The sequence below is a fragment of the Pseudopipra pipra genome, chromosome 6, assembly GCF_036250125.1.
Source record: "Pseudopipra pipra isolate bDixPip1 chromosome 6, bDixPip1.hap1, whole genome shotgun sequence".
NCBI classification, from domain to species: Eukaryota; Metazoa; Chordata; class Aves; order Passeriformes; family Pipridae; genus Pseudopipra; species Pseudopipra pipra.
The window spans coordinates 37,710,101-37,725,697 of record NC_087554.1 but is presented as its reverse complement, the minus strand read 5'-3'; the positions used below and the strand labels follow the sequence as shown (position 1 = coordinate 37,725,697).

General features: G+C 35.9%; 1 protein-coding gene across 1 annotated transcript in view; it reads right to left on the bottom strand.

Moving 5' to 3' along the window:
- The window catches only part of NUBPL (NUBP iron-sulfur cluster assembly factor, mitochondrial), an 83,472-nt gene that overhangs the window by 14,472 nt on the left and 53,403 nt on the right, over nucleotides 1–15,597 (bottom strand). Inside the window, exon 8 of the mRNA XM_064658581.1 lies at nucleotides 4,853–4,938. Coding sequence (XP_064514651.1) covers nucleotides 4,853–4,938 — 86 coding nt within the window. The remainder of the gene's footprint in view (nucleotides 1–4,852; nucleotides 4,939–15,597) is intronic.

Here is a 15,597-nt window from a genome sequence, read left to right as displayed (position 1 = left end):
ATTCTAATGATAGCATTGGTCTCATTTTGTCCACCTAGTAAACAAAACTCTTCACTAAGGCAGAGGAGAATTTCCAGAAGTGATAAAACAGCATTCAAATGCTACAGGGTGAAAGTTCCTACCCATCTGTTAATGAACACAAGACCTGCTTAAAGGTTACATGTTACAATACTTCATTTTCAGATTTATATGCTATCTAGATATGTCACACAAACTATGGCCAAGTTTTAAAAACATGAATATATATTTTATACTGTTATTTACTTTGTAGCACTTTGTACTTCTACATTTCCCTGAGCCTTCTAGTTTTGTGCTTGAACAAGCTGGCCTAGTTATTAGAGAAGAAACATAATCACTACACTAATGAAGCACATCTAAAAGGATGCACCAGTGTTCAATGCAACCAACAAATATAGTTATTTAATTAAAAGTGAATGTACAACTCCTGGCACCAAACTTAAAAATAAAAAAGCATGTTATTTACAATATCCTAATAAAAATTTCCTTACCTATAAGCTAAATTTATCAAAAGGTAAAATTATCAAAAGATAATTTACCTGTTTTTTCTATACCACCATGAGGTGTATTTTCTTTACTTATGTAAAACTCTCAGAGGGTTTTAAGCAAGGAACATTTTAAGAAATAATAAAAACATTTAAAAAAAAATTACCCGTTTTCAATTTAATACCACAAACTGACTTTCCCCACTTTCTACTCTCTCCCAGAGACTGCGAGAGGAGCAAGAGGAACAAGTTTCTATTTACTGGCACATTGTTGTAGGTAATTTTCTCATCCAGTTCTTAAACTAGGAGAGACACGACATACTACGTGTCCAAGGGATCTCTACAGCCACAGCCTTCTATGGATGACCATTGAGCAGGCATTCATCCTGCTCTCCTTAAAGTCGAGTCATGGAATTTTCACTGTGTTGGTAAACTGAAGGACACAGGAAGGAGTATGATTTGATAAAAGAAAAATATTATTTTCACCAGGATACAGGGAAGCCATTTTTGACAGCACAGGAGAAAAAAAAAGATAATTTGAAATGTACACTTTAATTAATTCATTTTCAGGTATCTTGGAGTTTGAACTTGCTGTTCTCTTCAAAGTAGTCACACGACATTTATAATTCAGCAAATTTACAGTCAAAGAAAAAGTTTTGTAGTCTACTATTGTTTTGTGAATAGTTAAGGACTATTACAACCATGTTGTTAATTCTTTGATAACCTAATAACTAAGAAGTCCTTCTGCCACAGTTAATGCAAATGCTGAGATACAGCTGTATCTCCAATGCTGTATCAGTTTTAGAGGCCTTATTTACTGTCTTTTTTCTTTCCATTTCAACAAACCTTACTAAAAGCAAATAATGTTCTAGCATTACACAATAATCTTTCAGTGTTGGTCCTGTTTGTCAACCAATGAGTATTGCATATTTATTAATACATAAACCATTCTTCCGGACTATGAAGATTTTTTTTAATATTAAGATGAAACTTAAAAATACTAACTTTAATACAGAATTTGTGCAAACACACAACTTTCCTGCTGAAGTATTTTTACCATGCATATTTTTGCACACATATTTAGAGAAGGAAAAGAGTTCACTACGATCTTCAGAGTTTTTAAATCTACAAAGTAATGCGTCTTGCTAATGAAGTCAGTAATAACTCTCATTTCCCTGCTCAAATAATAGACAGAATTCTAATAGATTCAAAAGAAGCTGTTACACAAACTATCCCGTAAGCATGTGAGAATACTATTCCAGTCCTTAGTGAGCTCCTTTTCCTGTACATTTCTTGGCAAACTTGGCTCATTAATGACATGAAAACTAGTATTTACTATATGAATCATAATGCAGTAGCTAATCTATTGTAGCAGAGGAGAGTATGGTTATAATGCATGGAACTGAATTTCATTTAGTCAAATCGTTATTTTAAATGGTGAAGAGACATCTATCAAGAAATAACAGGAAATGAAGAAACCTTTCATTATGAGTTATCTGCACACAGTTTCTGAATGCTAACATATTTCTTGTGCTTAACTAACCTTTTGGTTACACAATAAACCATGCCTAAATCCAAATATATTACCTTCTAAGTTAGAGAAAACACAGTAAGAGAATGAAAGCTCTCAGTATTTACACCAGGAGACAATAAACCCACTTAAGTCATTCACTGTACTCAAGGATGGATGGTGCTGAGGTCTGACTTCAATCTGATGGGTTACGGTTCCTCAGTCTGCCATCAACTTCCTACGTAACCATGAGTCAGTCACTTCACACTGTAGTGCTTCAAGTAAACATGCACAATATTTCTGTCTTCCTACCTTTCATCTTATAATGAACAATTTTTGGCTCTAACATCTGCTCCCAGTATGAAGCCATAATCTTGGCTGGCTACTCTGGATACTACAGATATACCAGAAAGAACACAGCCAAACAAGCAATTTTAGTATAACTTAGAAGGAAATACATAGTTGAGTTTATCTAAGCAGTTTTTTGAAACCTAAAAGATCCACAACGTAACCTTCCAAAAAAGTTGCAGATTTAACTAAAACCCTGTCTTTTTCTTTCAGGGATATGATTGATGAGATAAACCATACTGAACTGAACTCAACTTCAGCAGGTGAAAATAGGCAATTTTTTTCCTAAATACTCAAAGTTACTCACTCTGAGTCACCCTCTGGAATGCAAGAAAACCTTGACCAGACTCACATAATGAGCAAGAATCTTAAAAACTTGTTCTGATAGGAGTCAGCACCACTTAGCAAAACTCCTTCTGTACTGGAAGTGTAGGTGTGCTGCACTGCACAAGAGATGACATTTCCTCTTTTAACGACCATGTCCAAAATTTTGTGCTGTAATCCTGGTTTTAACGCTCTCATTGCCAGCTTTTCATCAGTTCCTTCAGTTATTCTACTTTAATTTTGATACTGTAAAGGACAAACAAACAACATTAACGATTGTGACTTTACTGTGGTAACACTACATGTGTCATCTGAGTCTTTGATAACTCATGACAGTAGGTATGAGAGGCAGGTGGTATATGCAGACCTATATGTACACGGGAGAGACTGCAGTTCATTAAATAAAAAAAAGCATAATTCTGCAACCTATGTAATCTCTGCTTCTTTGAAAAATAAAATCTTTGCAAGCACTTTTTTAAAAGATTAAAGATTTAAGAGATTAGAATTTTAAAGATCAGTCAATTATATAATCAGGATACATAATTTTAGCACAGTCCCACAGATTCCACCTCTTTGACGTAAACCTCAGGTTTGACGTTTTCCATCAAGAATTATGTAACTACATTTTCTTTAGATCCTCAGATTTAGCTGACACTTAGAAATGGAATACATAGGCAGGAGTTGCTTTAAAACAGAAGTAAATGATGCACCTGTACTCACGTACATTCAAAGGCAGAATAAAATGAAGCAGCATCATGAAAAACCAAGACCTCATGACTGGTTCAAGCCCATTCAAACTCAACATCTGGCATAACAGCTTTACTGGTACTTTCATTTGATTTAACAAGATCCGAAAATTCCAACGAACCAAAAGAGATGATACTTAGTATCTTATCTACCACTAGTCAAATTAATGTTAGCTAAGCCTATCCTAGAATGCATGACTTTCTTAGAGGCCATTCTCTTCAAAAACATTGAACAAAACAGTCTTAGAAAGCAATCTTGGTAATTTCTCATTAAAACAAAAGCAAAATTCAGCAAAGTGCTGACTTGAACACAATGTAAATTGAAGAAAATTATTTTACATAATTTTAGCAAACCCAAACATAGAATCAAAACAAAACATTCCATATGTTATTCTTCTTTTTTTCCTTCCAGCAGCAAGTTATAAATGCTACTATATTTTTATTTTGATGCAAATACGCTTAAGGAATAGTTAATAATAGTGAATTTATCAAAGTATTTCTTTTGTTAAGCTATTCTGTAAATTAAAAAAAAAGGGAAAGCAGTCACTTCAACTTTCTGTTGCATTTTTTAAATTAACAAAGCACTAGCTATGAAAGAAATTTCCTTTCTTAATAAAGAGCAAAAGTAATCTTCACACAGGTAAGCAAGAAATCATCTTTTTTTCTTTACAGTTTATGATAAGGAAGCATTTCAGTTTTTATTTTTTCATGAATGCCCATTTCAAAGGAAAAATTAATCTCTACATAAACATATTCTGGAGTATAACATTCAGTGACTTAGATACTTGTAGCACACATAGAAGATATCTAGTCAAAGATGTCAGCCTGTTTAATATTTTCTCCTAATTGTGGATATTCTTAAATTTTGTATTTCCCAAATAAGCAAGCCAAGATATAAGCTACAAACCTCATGAAAAATAGTGATTATACAGCGTTCTACTTGTCATGATAGTCACAGAGGCCTTCAAATGGCAAAGTGACAGTTCTAAACATGCTTATCTCCCCAAAAACTTAAATCTTCTTAGAATATACCAATATATGATTTTTCTACATTTCAAGAAATTTCAGATTTTAAGCTCTAACACAGACAGTGATGAAGAGGACATATAATGGGGAGACAGAAAGACAGGTTTAATTGAAAAGCACACATTACTTCATAAGATACTCTGTTTAGCAACCTGATCCATTCCACATGATTAAACAAACTGATTTAAAAGAAATCACATATTATTATGACCTCAGCCTAAGAAAAAATCTTTCTGTTAAAGCAAGTTCCAAGATATAATATGTATTCCAATTCTTTTAACAAGAATTTATGAAATTCAAATGATTTCTGAATGTTCATCTATTGCCTTATATGAAATTTTTTTTTCCATTTTGGGGAAGAAAAATCTGCTGATATTTTTAACACAGAGGCTTACAGGTACGTGGACTTTTCTAAACATTTCAGCTCCTTTGCGTGCATCCAATAAAGCCACGTCTTGTGGCGTGGAGATGATCACAGCTCCTAGGTAAAGAAAATATGAAATCCCATTAAAATGCGTATTATTAATTATATTGCTAAATATTTTGATTATTTAGTACATACTACTACTTCAAAGTAGTCACACATTTATATGCTTTTAAGGAAGAAAGTGATGCCATGTTTTTTATAATGCAATGACCAAAATAAGAGATAAGATATGAAGTAATAAAAATAATTTAAATATTTTCATCATAACTTTTTCTATGTAGAAACCATTTATATTTTCTAAATGAGAAAATGTATCTACTGTCATATGATGACAGATAGAAGACAATGTGGTTGCAGAGGTGGTACTCTGGGAATATCTACACAGTAACTGTCTCATGCCATAACTACATTTGAAAGCTTTTAATTTAACAATAAGCCTTGTCCTAAAATCAAGAGGCAGCTGCCTGTCATCAGACCAGACCTGGATGCCTTCTGATACAAGCACTGACAGTCTTGAAACATGTCACACTAGACACAACACCAGTGACTTTGTAGGAATGGTAACAAAAAGAGGCCAACTCATGCAAACTTGAACTAGGTTTGAATCAAGTGTAGTGTTCAGACTGTTCAGACATGGCTACAGGTTATCTGATAATTAGTACTTCCAAGAGTTATTAAGCACATAAAACAGCTAGAGCTCTTTGTCAAAGGTTAGATTCTAAAGTAAAGTAAGCCTACAGGTTACTATCATATACTGTATTAGTGTATTATTGTATTACTTCTGCCTGCAGAATACAGCCTGCAAAATCAATAGAGACATTAGAATATTCCACATCACTTCACAAAGAGCATCTTTTTCCATATGCTCAGGGGGTTCAAATATTATTTCCTCAAAACCATTCATGCTCATCCCTATTTTAAAAAAATGCAACGTGCCAGAGGACATTAATGGTCAATTGATTAGCTTTGGTTTCACTGTGGTCATCTAGTGTCAAAAGTATCTGTTACAGAAAAAACGTAGAGTGACATTAAGCCAACCATGCACAGGAAATTTATGTCAAACTTCACACTAACAGCCACTACAACAGACAATTTCAGATGCTTGAGAGAGACTTTGCTACTGGGCCTGCAGTTTCCTATCCTTGGTGTACACAGCAAAGAAAGAGGTAAGTAGATATCCAGAGGCATACAACCTTGGCATCACTGGCCAGAGCACGAGAAGCTTTGGCATTCTGAGAGCACTCCTGGCTCTGGCAGCACTGGGACAGGGAGCCCTGCCCCTCATGCCATCCACCTCCTGCCGGGTGGCACCTTGCCTGCCTGACAGCCTGCCGTTTCCAAACACCACCTGACAGTGCATTTGAATGTTTTCAACCAGCGCTCTTAACCTCTAATTTGTGAAAGAAAAATACTATCTGGCACCTCACTCCTGAAAAGCTGCCAATCTCTGCCTTACACAGTATTATAAACAAGTCCAAAAACTGAACGGCATATGTAATGTACCAAGGAAATGCAATTTCCCCATTGTTCGCTAAAACTCTGGCATTTGAATAATTTGCTGGTTTTGCCAAGACAACCTCTTTCCAGCAGCATCACAAAGAATAACGTGGAAGCCACCTTAGCTCCTCATTTCACTAAGCACAGGGTTACACTTTTCAGCCAACACTGAAATGCAGGGTTAATTTCACAAAATGAATATACCTTTCCCTAAAAGCACAGGCCACAGCTAAATAATTTAGACTCCTTGAGTTTTCTGTATATTTGTAGAACAAGGATCTTTCAATACTTGGACGAAAAGCTTATAAATGCTTTTTTTCCAACAAAATTGGAAATTTGTGCCTTATGTGTATACACTCACGTTAGTTGCTTCACACCTTTATTCACACTCTTCTTTCAAGATGCTGGCTCAGCATCCCCTGGATCTTTGTGTAGAAGCTCACGTGCAGTCTGGTTCATTAGTAATTTTTTTTTAAGAATCTAATAATTGGCATGGCATGAAGGATGGAGACTATGAACAAAAAAACACCCACTAGAACCACAAGCAGCTTAACTGAGAGTTATTTTTGACTAACAAATTCTTATCCAAAGGGAAAAAGCAAAAATGCCAAAAAGACCCAGTGGCACATTGCAGAGTTTCGGCTGCCACAAATACCAACTCTCTGTACAAAAACCCTCTGGTTTCTGAAATATATGAGTTAAAATTATGCTCATGGACAATTTGCATGGCTTCTTCCACAGATGAAAGCCAGCATGCTCAAGAAGCTGCTGTTGAGGGTGTAATAGATGTTTCTCTCCTATTTTCCTTTTCACTCTGAGCTGGATTACAGATAAAATTTATTCACAGCCAGCTTGTACTGACTTATACCAATGCCCTATAAAGTAAGTATTTTTCTCTTTCTATGGTACAACTGCTAGTCTGGCAAACCCAACCTGAAGTTCAAGAATTCAAATTATTTGCAGCATTATTTCCTTTACTAGCAACTGAATATGGCAAATGAGACTTTTCATGGTGCTCCCCTCCCTGAATAAGTTTGCATATGTTTAATTCAGAAAGTGATTAAAATCATAAGCAAGAAAGAACACAGCCCACACTTTCCTTGCTATCTTGACTCTACACGGTTAAGAGGACTATCAAACAGTAAAGTTATTTTAATCAATAAGGGAATGAAATATGACTGCATTTGTGCACACAGTGTCTCAAAGCAGTACGTGCAACATTTACAGAAGTCTCTGAATGAGACAAACTAAGGCTGACAAATTGAACACAGAAACTGCAGAAACTATAATGCTATCACATTGTACATTAAAACATACTAAAAAGTTCTGCGTTTGCAGTTGTGTGCAGAAGAATAATTTCTGTGCCTTGAGCATAGTAAGGACATCTAAGTAGAGCACACTTATATTTAACTGACTCATCTACTTATTCAAGCATTCCATTTATTTTTGTAATTTCACTCTATGTCAGTTGACAAAAAGCTGATGCATGTTCACCGAATCACACAGAAGCTGTGGATGGGTAGGGCTGGAAAAGACCACTGGAGGTCATCTAGTCCAACCTCCCTGCTTAAGCAGAGTCCCTTAGAGCATGTTACTAAGGATTCTGTCCAGATAGCTTTTGAGTATCTCCACTAAGGGAGACTCTACAACCTCTCTGGGCAGCCTGTTCCAGTGCTCAGTCAACCACACAGTAAAGAAGTTCCTCCTCATGTTCAGGTGGAACTTTCTGTACATCAATTTCTGCCCATTACCTCTCTTCCTATTGCTCAGCACCACCGAGAGGAGCCTGGCTCCTCCCTCCTGACACCCTCACTTCGGCTGTCTATATACATTGATAAGATTCCCCTCTTAGTCTTCTCCTCTCCAATTTAAACAGGCCCAGCTCCCTCATAAACGTTTCCTCATAACTGACATGCTCCAGTACCCTGATCTTCTTCATAGCCCTTTGCTGGTCTAGCTCCAGGAGCTACATGGCTCTTTTGTATTGAGGAGTCTAGAACTGGACACAGCAGTCAAGCTGAGATTGCATTAGCAAAAACTATGTTAACTGTCCTTAGGACACATGACATATAGAGACAGAACTAACAGTACCCTTAATAACATTGATGTTTCCCTTTCTTTTTCAACCCCAGGTCCTCAGTCCTCACAAAAAGGTGTGCCAACACAGCCATTGGTACTCATCCTTGGGTGGACTGGTGTTCAGGAAATTACAAGCGCTTAAACAGCCTATAATTCCTGTGTATAGAAAATATCACCTATATTCAATGCACCATTGAAGTTTGCATTAGATACTCTGAATTACAAAGCATAAAGTGAAATCTCACCAATCCCTAGCTATTGTAAATTTGTACCCAAGTAAAAAACAGAGAGGTCTAAAAACCAGCTGATAAACAGCAATGTAGAAGGTCTATCTTATGATGAAAAGGATCCCTATAATATATTCTTTCTTCCCTGTAGTGTCTTCAAAGATAGACTTCAGAACCAGGCTAGGTGCCTCTCATCCAAACAGATGACTAAGGATCCCCACACACACAAGTATCAGACTGAGTCTTATGTCACCCTCTTAGCAAACAATGCCACCTCAAAAGCTGGGAAGTGTAAGTGACCAGGAAGACTGACACACAGAATTCTGGAGGATAAAGACACAGAATAATGAGATCTGCTGACTGACAGGCACTGAATGCTCTTGGCAAGAAACCACATGCAGGCCTCAATGCAGCTGTAGATGGTCTGATCTGAACGCACCATTCATGTGCTTTTCGTAGCTTTTGCTACCTTTTCCAATGCGTTAATTTCAAACTTCTAGGTGAGACTTTCCAGTTATAAATAGCCTGGTTAACCTGAATCTTCTCTACGGTGGATCTCTTCAGAGTCCCTCTGACCTATTATATTTCTTTTTACTTCATAGGTAAAACGTGCCTGCAAATACAGATACACTTTGCACTTGAAGATGCAGAAAAAGGTCTTGCAAGAACAAATGATAACAGATAATGATAACAGATAAACTAACATTAGAAGACTGTTCATCTCCTTGGATAAACCTTGTAAAGAAGTTCCTTTAGCTTTTGTGTGTGACATCTCATCACAACTAGCAACTTAAAAGAACCATGGTGTGGTTTTCCATTACAGGGTCCTCACTTCAAACTCATAATATAGTTCAAAACTGTCCCAAGGACTGGATCCTCCAGCTTGCTGTGTCACGCCTCCAGCGTACTCACTGCTTTCTTCTTGGAGGAGTCACTGAACACCTGTTCAGACAGTGTATGTTTCCAACACATCCTCTCCTGTCCAAGAACTAGCAAGTAATTATACATAAGGACACTACTACTGACTTGCCCACGAAAAGAGAACAAAAATCTTAGAGCAAGATTCTTCCTCCTGCTAAGTCAAACTGTCAGTGAAACCAATGAGCAGACAAATATCACAAGCTGGATAAAACTGTCACCCTAAAGCTAAACTGCCCTCATCTAAACTGACTGGTAAGTATTATAACATCCATTTCACACTAGACCACATGGAAAAAGATGTGGAAAGACAACTTTCACTGGGTTAAAATGTTTTGTTTTGGTCATGGCAAACTGAATACATATGTCACACTAATGCAATTTACAATGAAATATTTACTTAGAGAAGTGAAAACACCGAAAACATTTATAATAACATCTGTGAACAAACACTATCTGCAAAGTACAGGCATAATATAAAAAGCTACTCCCTCACAGACACTGCCACTTTACACTTTTCCTTAGGCATCGGAATGAGCATATTCTGCTCTACTCCCTTCCACCTCCTGCTTTCAAGGGCATCTACCAATCATGTCCAAATTATTATGAGGATTGTACTAGGCAAGAGCAAAGTCCAAACAGTCTCTCTGACAAATATGATTTTTTTAAAAAATGAGAGGTCCTAATCCAAAAGAATAATTCTGTGTAAAATTGTGTAAAAGAGTAATTCTACTGCAGAAAAATGACAATAGTGAGACTACTTCAATCAGCTCCCCAAACCATTCTGTTCTTTACCTTTTTCCCCTTGAGGTGGGGATGGTAAGGAGCAGATTTGAATATTTATTTTTTTAGAAGAAATAGCTAGAGGAGAGAACACAGTAGCATTATTCATACAAACTTCTCTCAGCTTTAGGAATTGTCAGCTGAACACTAGGTTCATTTGTTCTTTCTGTTCAGAATGACTGGTCTAAAAATTGAGGCAATGGCAGCTAATCTAGTACTTAACATACACTTAGCCACTGTTGCCAGACCTCAGAGAGCCCCAGCTTTGAAAGCTGTACTTCACAGCTTTTTTCCTCAATATCTGGAAACTATTTTTCAGGAATGATAAAATTTAAAGAACTTGCACTGAATACACTATCCTTTCATCTTCCGCAGGCAATGTGTGTTACATCAATTCTATGAGCCAGGAGTTAAATTTATACTGAAAGAGTATGTGTAAACTTATCCTGTATTTTGGTCTCTAAATTAAGTTTACAGAGTCTACTGAGTCTGGCAGTTCATAATGAAGTATCAAGAGTGTCCAAAGCTAAGATACCCCTGACGACAATTTGCATTTGTCAACTACATTTATTATGCCAACAGAAGCAAACTATTTCAGCATGCAAATTATTTTTGGATGAATATAAAGAATCGTTTTAAAATCCCCACCGGTGTGACTAAGGTTTTCTTTGCTTTTCAATGTATCCTAAACCTACACGCCTTTCCTTTCCTGCAGCTATTTAAAATATCAAAATACAGAACAAAACAAAGAGTAAATCTACATCAAAATCTGGTATTAAAAATATTTGCCATTCAAAATTAGATCAAGTAAAATTTACTATTACCCAAATGGCTCCCATAAAATAGCTTCAAAAATTTACTGCAGAAACTAATTATGTACCTTCACTACAGAAGAAGAAAGCAAGCTCAGAAATGGAGAAAAACATTGTATATTACTGTTAAACTAAAAGGAAAGATCAGATGCGCTGCCACTGTGGTTTGCATCAAAGGACGAGATACGCCACAAGGGGCAAACAAACACTTATACAAAGAGCAATGACAGAATACCAATACACCTCTAATCTTAAACTGTATGCTACACACAACTTGTACTGCAGCACTGGGCTTTTTTTGATCATTTCTCTTTGGAAAGACAAGAGAACAGCATCATACCTACTCAGCTTGCAATTTCAGGTAATTTAAAAAGACACCTTTATTCAAATCACAATTCTTTCTCATGCTAAATCACAGTTTAAGAAAACATCAACAATTTTTTTTTTAAAGCTGATTTCAAATTCTCATTTTACGGTTTTTAATGTTCATTTTTGAAGAAACCATCTAATCATGACCTGAACTCCTTGTTCTTGTACATTATTACACGTTGAGGAAGAATCTGGTTCTCCTGAGTGCACACACACTGCTATAAAATAGCTGCGCAAAGGTTACACCCTGGTCTGTGTGACACTGACATAAATATGTGTAAATAGTTCGGTTCACCAGTTTGGTGTATCACATTACATTAAGAATTTAAAAATGCCAAATGTCTTCAAATTGGTGGCATCCCTCTGCTCTTTCCTGTTCAATGTACATACTTGAATAGAAATAAGACTTCTAATGTTTAATCAATAAAGACAAAAATTATACTTTTTGGTTTTATTTAAAATTATCTATCAAACCACTGCCACCAAAAGAAATCCTATTAATTACAATTCTTTGAAAATTCATATTTGAAGTAACAAAAACTCCTTTAATAAATATTTCAGACTTATCTGAAAAGGGCATTCAGAAAGACTGCACCATTTATAGGATAAGGTAATAAAAAGATGGTACAAACTCTGAATGTTGATTTAAAATCTGAAAGGTGATGAAAATAATCCCCTATATGACTAGCAATGGCAATGCTTCTGCTTTTATGGAACTTGACAGAAACAAATAGCATTCACTTTGCTTTCATTTTGCCTTTTTCTCCATAATGACCCTGGATTTCTATTTGAAAAGCAAACTTGCACCTGAGGAAAGCAGTGGTGGTTGCACAGAAGTATGTATCACATTTTCAAGTTATCATATCATTTTGTATCTACTAGTTTGTTGAAGAACAAGTGCAACATGAGCAAAGTTACAGACAATTAAAGAATAATGTGCTAAGTAAGATATTCTCTTTAATGACAACTGGAATTATAAGGCATATCTTCTTGTGTTACTTTTACCAGTTAGGTATTGCTCTAGTCTCTTTTTGAGTCTCTCTTATTGTCAGATGTTGCGATGCTACAGTTTTTGATGTCCCAAATGGGCAAATCCAGTTTGCCCAAACCCCAACAAAACATCTTTACCAGTACTCTTTCTCATATTCATACTCATTATGCACAGAAAAATCTGTAAGTGGCTAGCAAAAATATGTGTGCAGGTTTTGTAAATTTATTTAGAGGCAAAATAAAAATATTCTACACTGCCTATCCCTAGGAAGCACAGATTAATAATGAAGAAACCATAATGCAAATACTGTATCTCACATATGCATGCATGCAAATCAAAGAACAACTTTCATGCAAATTAGATAATGCCCTTCTAAATTTACTTAACTAAGATATATATGTTGCCTCTGAGGAAAAACAGAGAAATTATTCCACTAATATCATGACTGTCCAAGGCATCTTCAAAGGATAAAGAAAGAAAGAACAAGAAAACTGGAGAGGGAACAGAATGGCACATCACCAAATATTTTCCACAACAAAGTAAAAGACAACATAGGGTTTAGAAAATATGAATTGCAAATGGTGTCCTCAAGCCAGACGAATTCTGTGGTCTGCTCCAAAGATATGTTCATCAAGATGTGTAACACTATCTTCAACATCTTTGAAAGGAACAAAGTTGAAGAAAATAAAAGCATGCTAAACAATGCTAGGGACTGTCAAAGAGACAGAAACCAAGTAATAAGAGCAAAAGAAGAAAGCACAGTTCAAGCAGTACAAAAAGAAGCCCTTGCAATGAGGGTGAAAAATAGCCATAATAAACAACAGAGAAAATTCTTCATAAATCACAAATTCACTGAACCAGTAAGAACACAGGGAATTAAAAATCCTATCACTCCTTGTCTGCTGTATTTGTCTTCATCAAAAGCAGAATACATTTATTTTTTTTAAACTGCAGAAGACTTCAGCAGGCTCAACAAAACAAACTAATGGGAAAGACAAACGTAAAGGGATACTATCACTCCTAATTTTATGAAGTTAGGATTGACAAATAATAAGCTCAACTGAACAACTTCAAGAACAATGTGAAGACATTTCAGAATTCAAATCAAAATGCTGTCTTCAGTTAGTAAGTTTTAAAAGCCCATACTTGTCCAAATAAATAAAAAAAAAGCAAAAAACTATGCCAGGAAGCTATAGTGAAGAGTTTAAAGAGAGACATGGGCAAGAATATATCCCCTTTTATGGCATATCAAGAAAATCTGCACTGCTTGTTGTTGCTTTAAACCTGTTTTCCCTTTTTAAAATGAACATCTTGTCTACTTTGACTTGCCTCAAAACCTGATTTAACAGGTATGAATACCACAGGTTTCTGAAATCACATGGACAACTAATGAAAATACAGCATAAAAATTATTTACTCTTAATTCTTCACTTTCTTATATCTACACAAGAATGTGGACATTACTACACTTAGCAAGAAAATTCAACTTTTTAAAAATTGTTTTGCTTGAAGAGAAAAAAAATTAAAGTTTCCATTTACTGATATAGTGTATCAGTCAGAAAGATTTTATGACCTTCAAAAAGCAGACATCAGCAAAATTCAGAAGAAATACATGATTAAAGTAATTTCCATCACCTCTTTGTCCCAGACGAGCCAGTGTACCACCACAACCACTTACACTCCTGAAGGCAGTGTAGAGTTCTGTGCGGAAAGGGCACAACAAGCCCTTGAAGATCCATAGTCTAATGACCTTTTCTATGTTAAATCAGGACATTTAAATGCACTGTAGTAAACAGAAATTATCAATATCTACTGTACTTAAAAAAAAAAAAACCAACATAAATCACAAAGATAAATACACAACTCTTCAATTTTATAATTTTACATGATTTGATGAAATTCTACTTCACCAAAAACTTCTGTACCACTGTCATGTTACATCTCATTGCTTAAAATACCAGGAGTAAAAGGCCCTCCTGCTTTCTACTCACACATGCAACCTACTAAGCACTGTATTTAAGAAAATGGGTATGAATCAGCTTGCTTTTTATCATATGCTCCAGGTCACAGATAAGCTGAGGCACTAGAAGCCTCCTCTTCTACTTCTTGTGGGAAAAATTAGTTACATTCTTCATCACAACTCTGTTGATATGCTCCCTTCCACCACTCAACACAATCACAAGCAGCAGAGAGAACCTCCTGTGATTATTAACCATTTTAGGGCAATTATGTTATGGCTGAGTTAGCATTTGTCTGAACATTTGAGTTTTATATGTCAAAAGATTTATATTTTCCTGAACTTGACATCATGGAAGATCATGAGATACCCACACAGCCTTGATGCTAAATTTAACTATTTGTCAAAAAATCTCTCTTCTAGATATATGAGTAACTGTGGTTATCATGTTTGACTGACTGAAGCTGAGACATGCCTGCGTTAAGGAAAAAGCTATAAGGTACTGCCTGACTGATAAAAGATTCCTTTCAATTCTGCAGACGTCAATGTCCTGTTAATGGTTTTGCTGTGAAAGCTGGATGTGTGTCCCAAAACCCATTAGCTCTAGTCCCCTTATAGATGGCCCTATCTTTTACCTATAGCTCTAGCTAACTCTTTAATCCTATCCTATGAAGATTTAGAGATACGCAATTCTTTATTAATTAAACTTATAGACATTCTGGTAAGAGTTCTACATGCAAGTGAAACATTTCTACCAATTTAATGTTTAGTGGTTTCACTTCAGTGTGTTATTGATACCACAGTGCAGAGATAAAGGAGTTCTGGAAGGAAACAGGGCCTGTGCACAAGCCAGTCTGCACTCAGAAAAGAATGAGAGCAGCAAAAGATGCTTACGTCTTAGGTTTGTATTGACATACTTGTCTGATACCATTAAGTGGAGTAAGTGGTCCTACTGATGCCTTTTTAACTGAGATTCACAGATTTTTTGGTTGGAAAAGGTCTCTGGAGGTCTTCTACTGGCAACACTAGATAGGGCCAGTTAGGGATTTGTCTAGTATGATCTGGACAACTGGCCAGAAA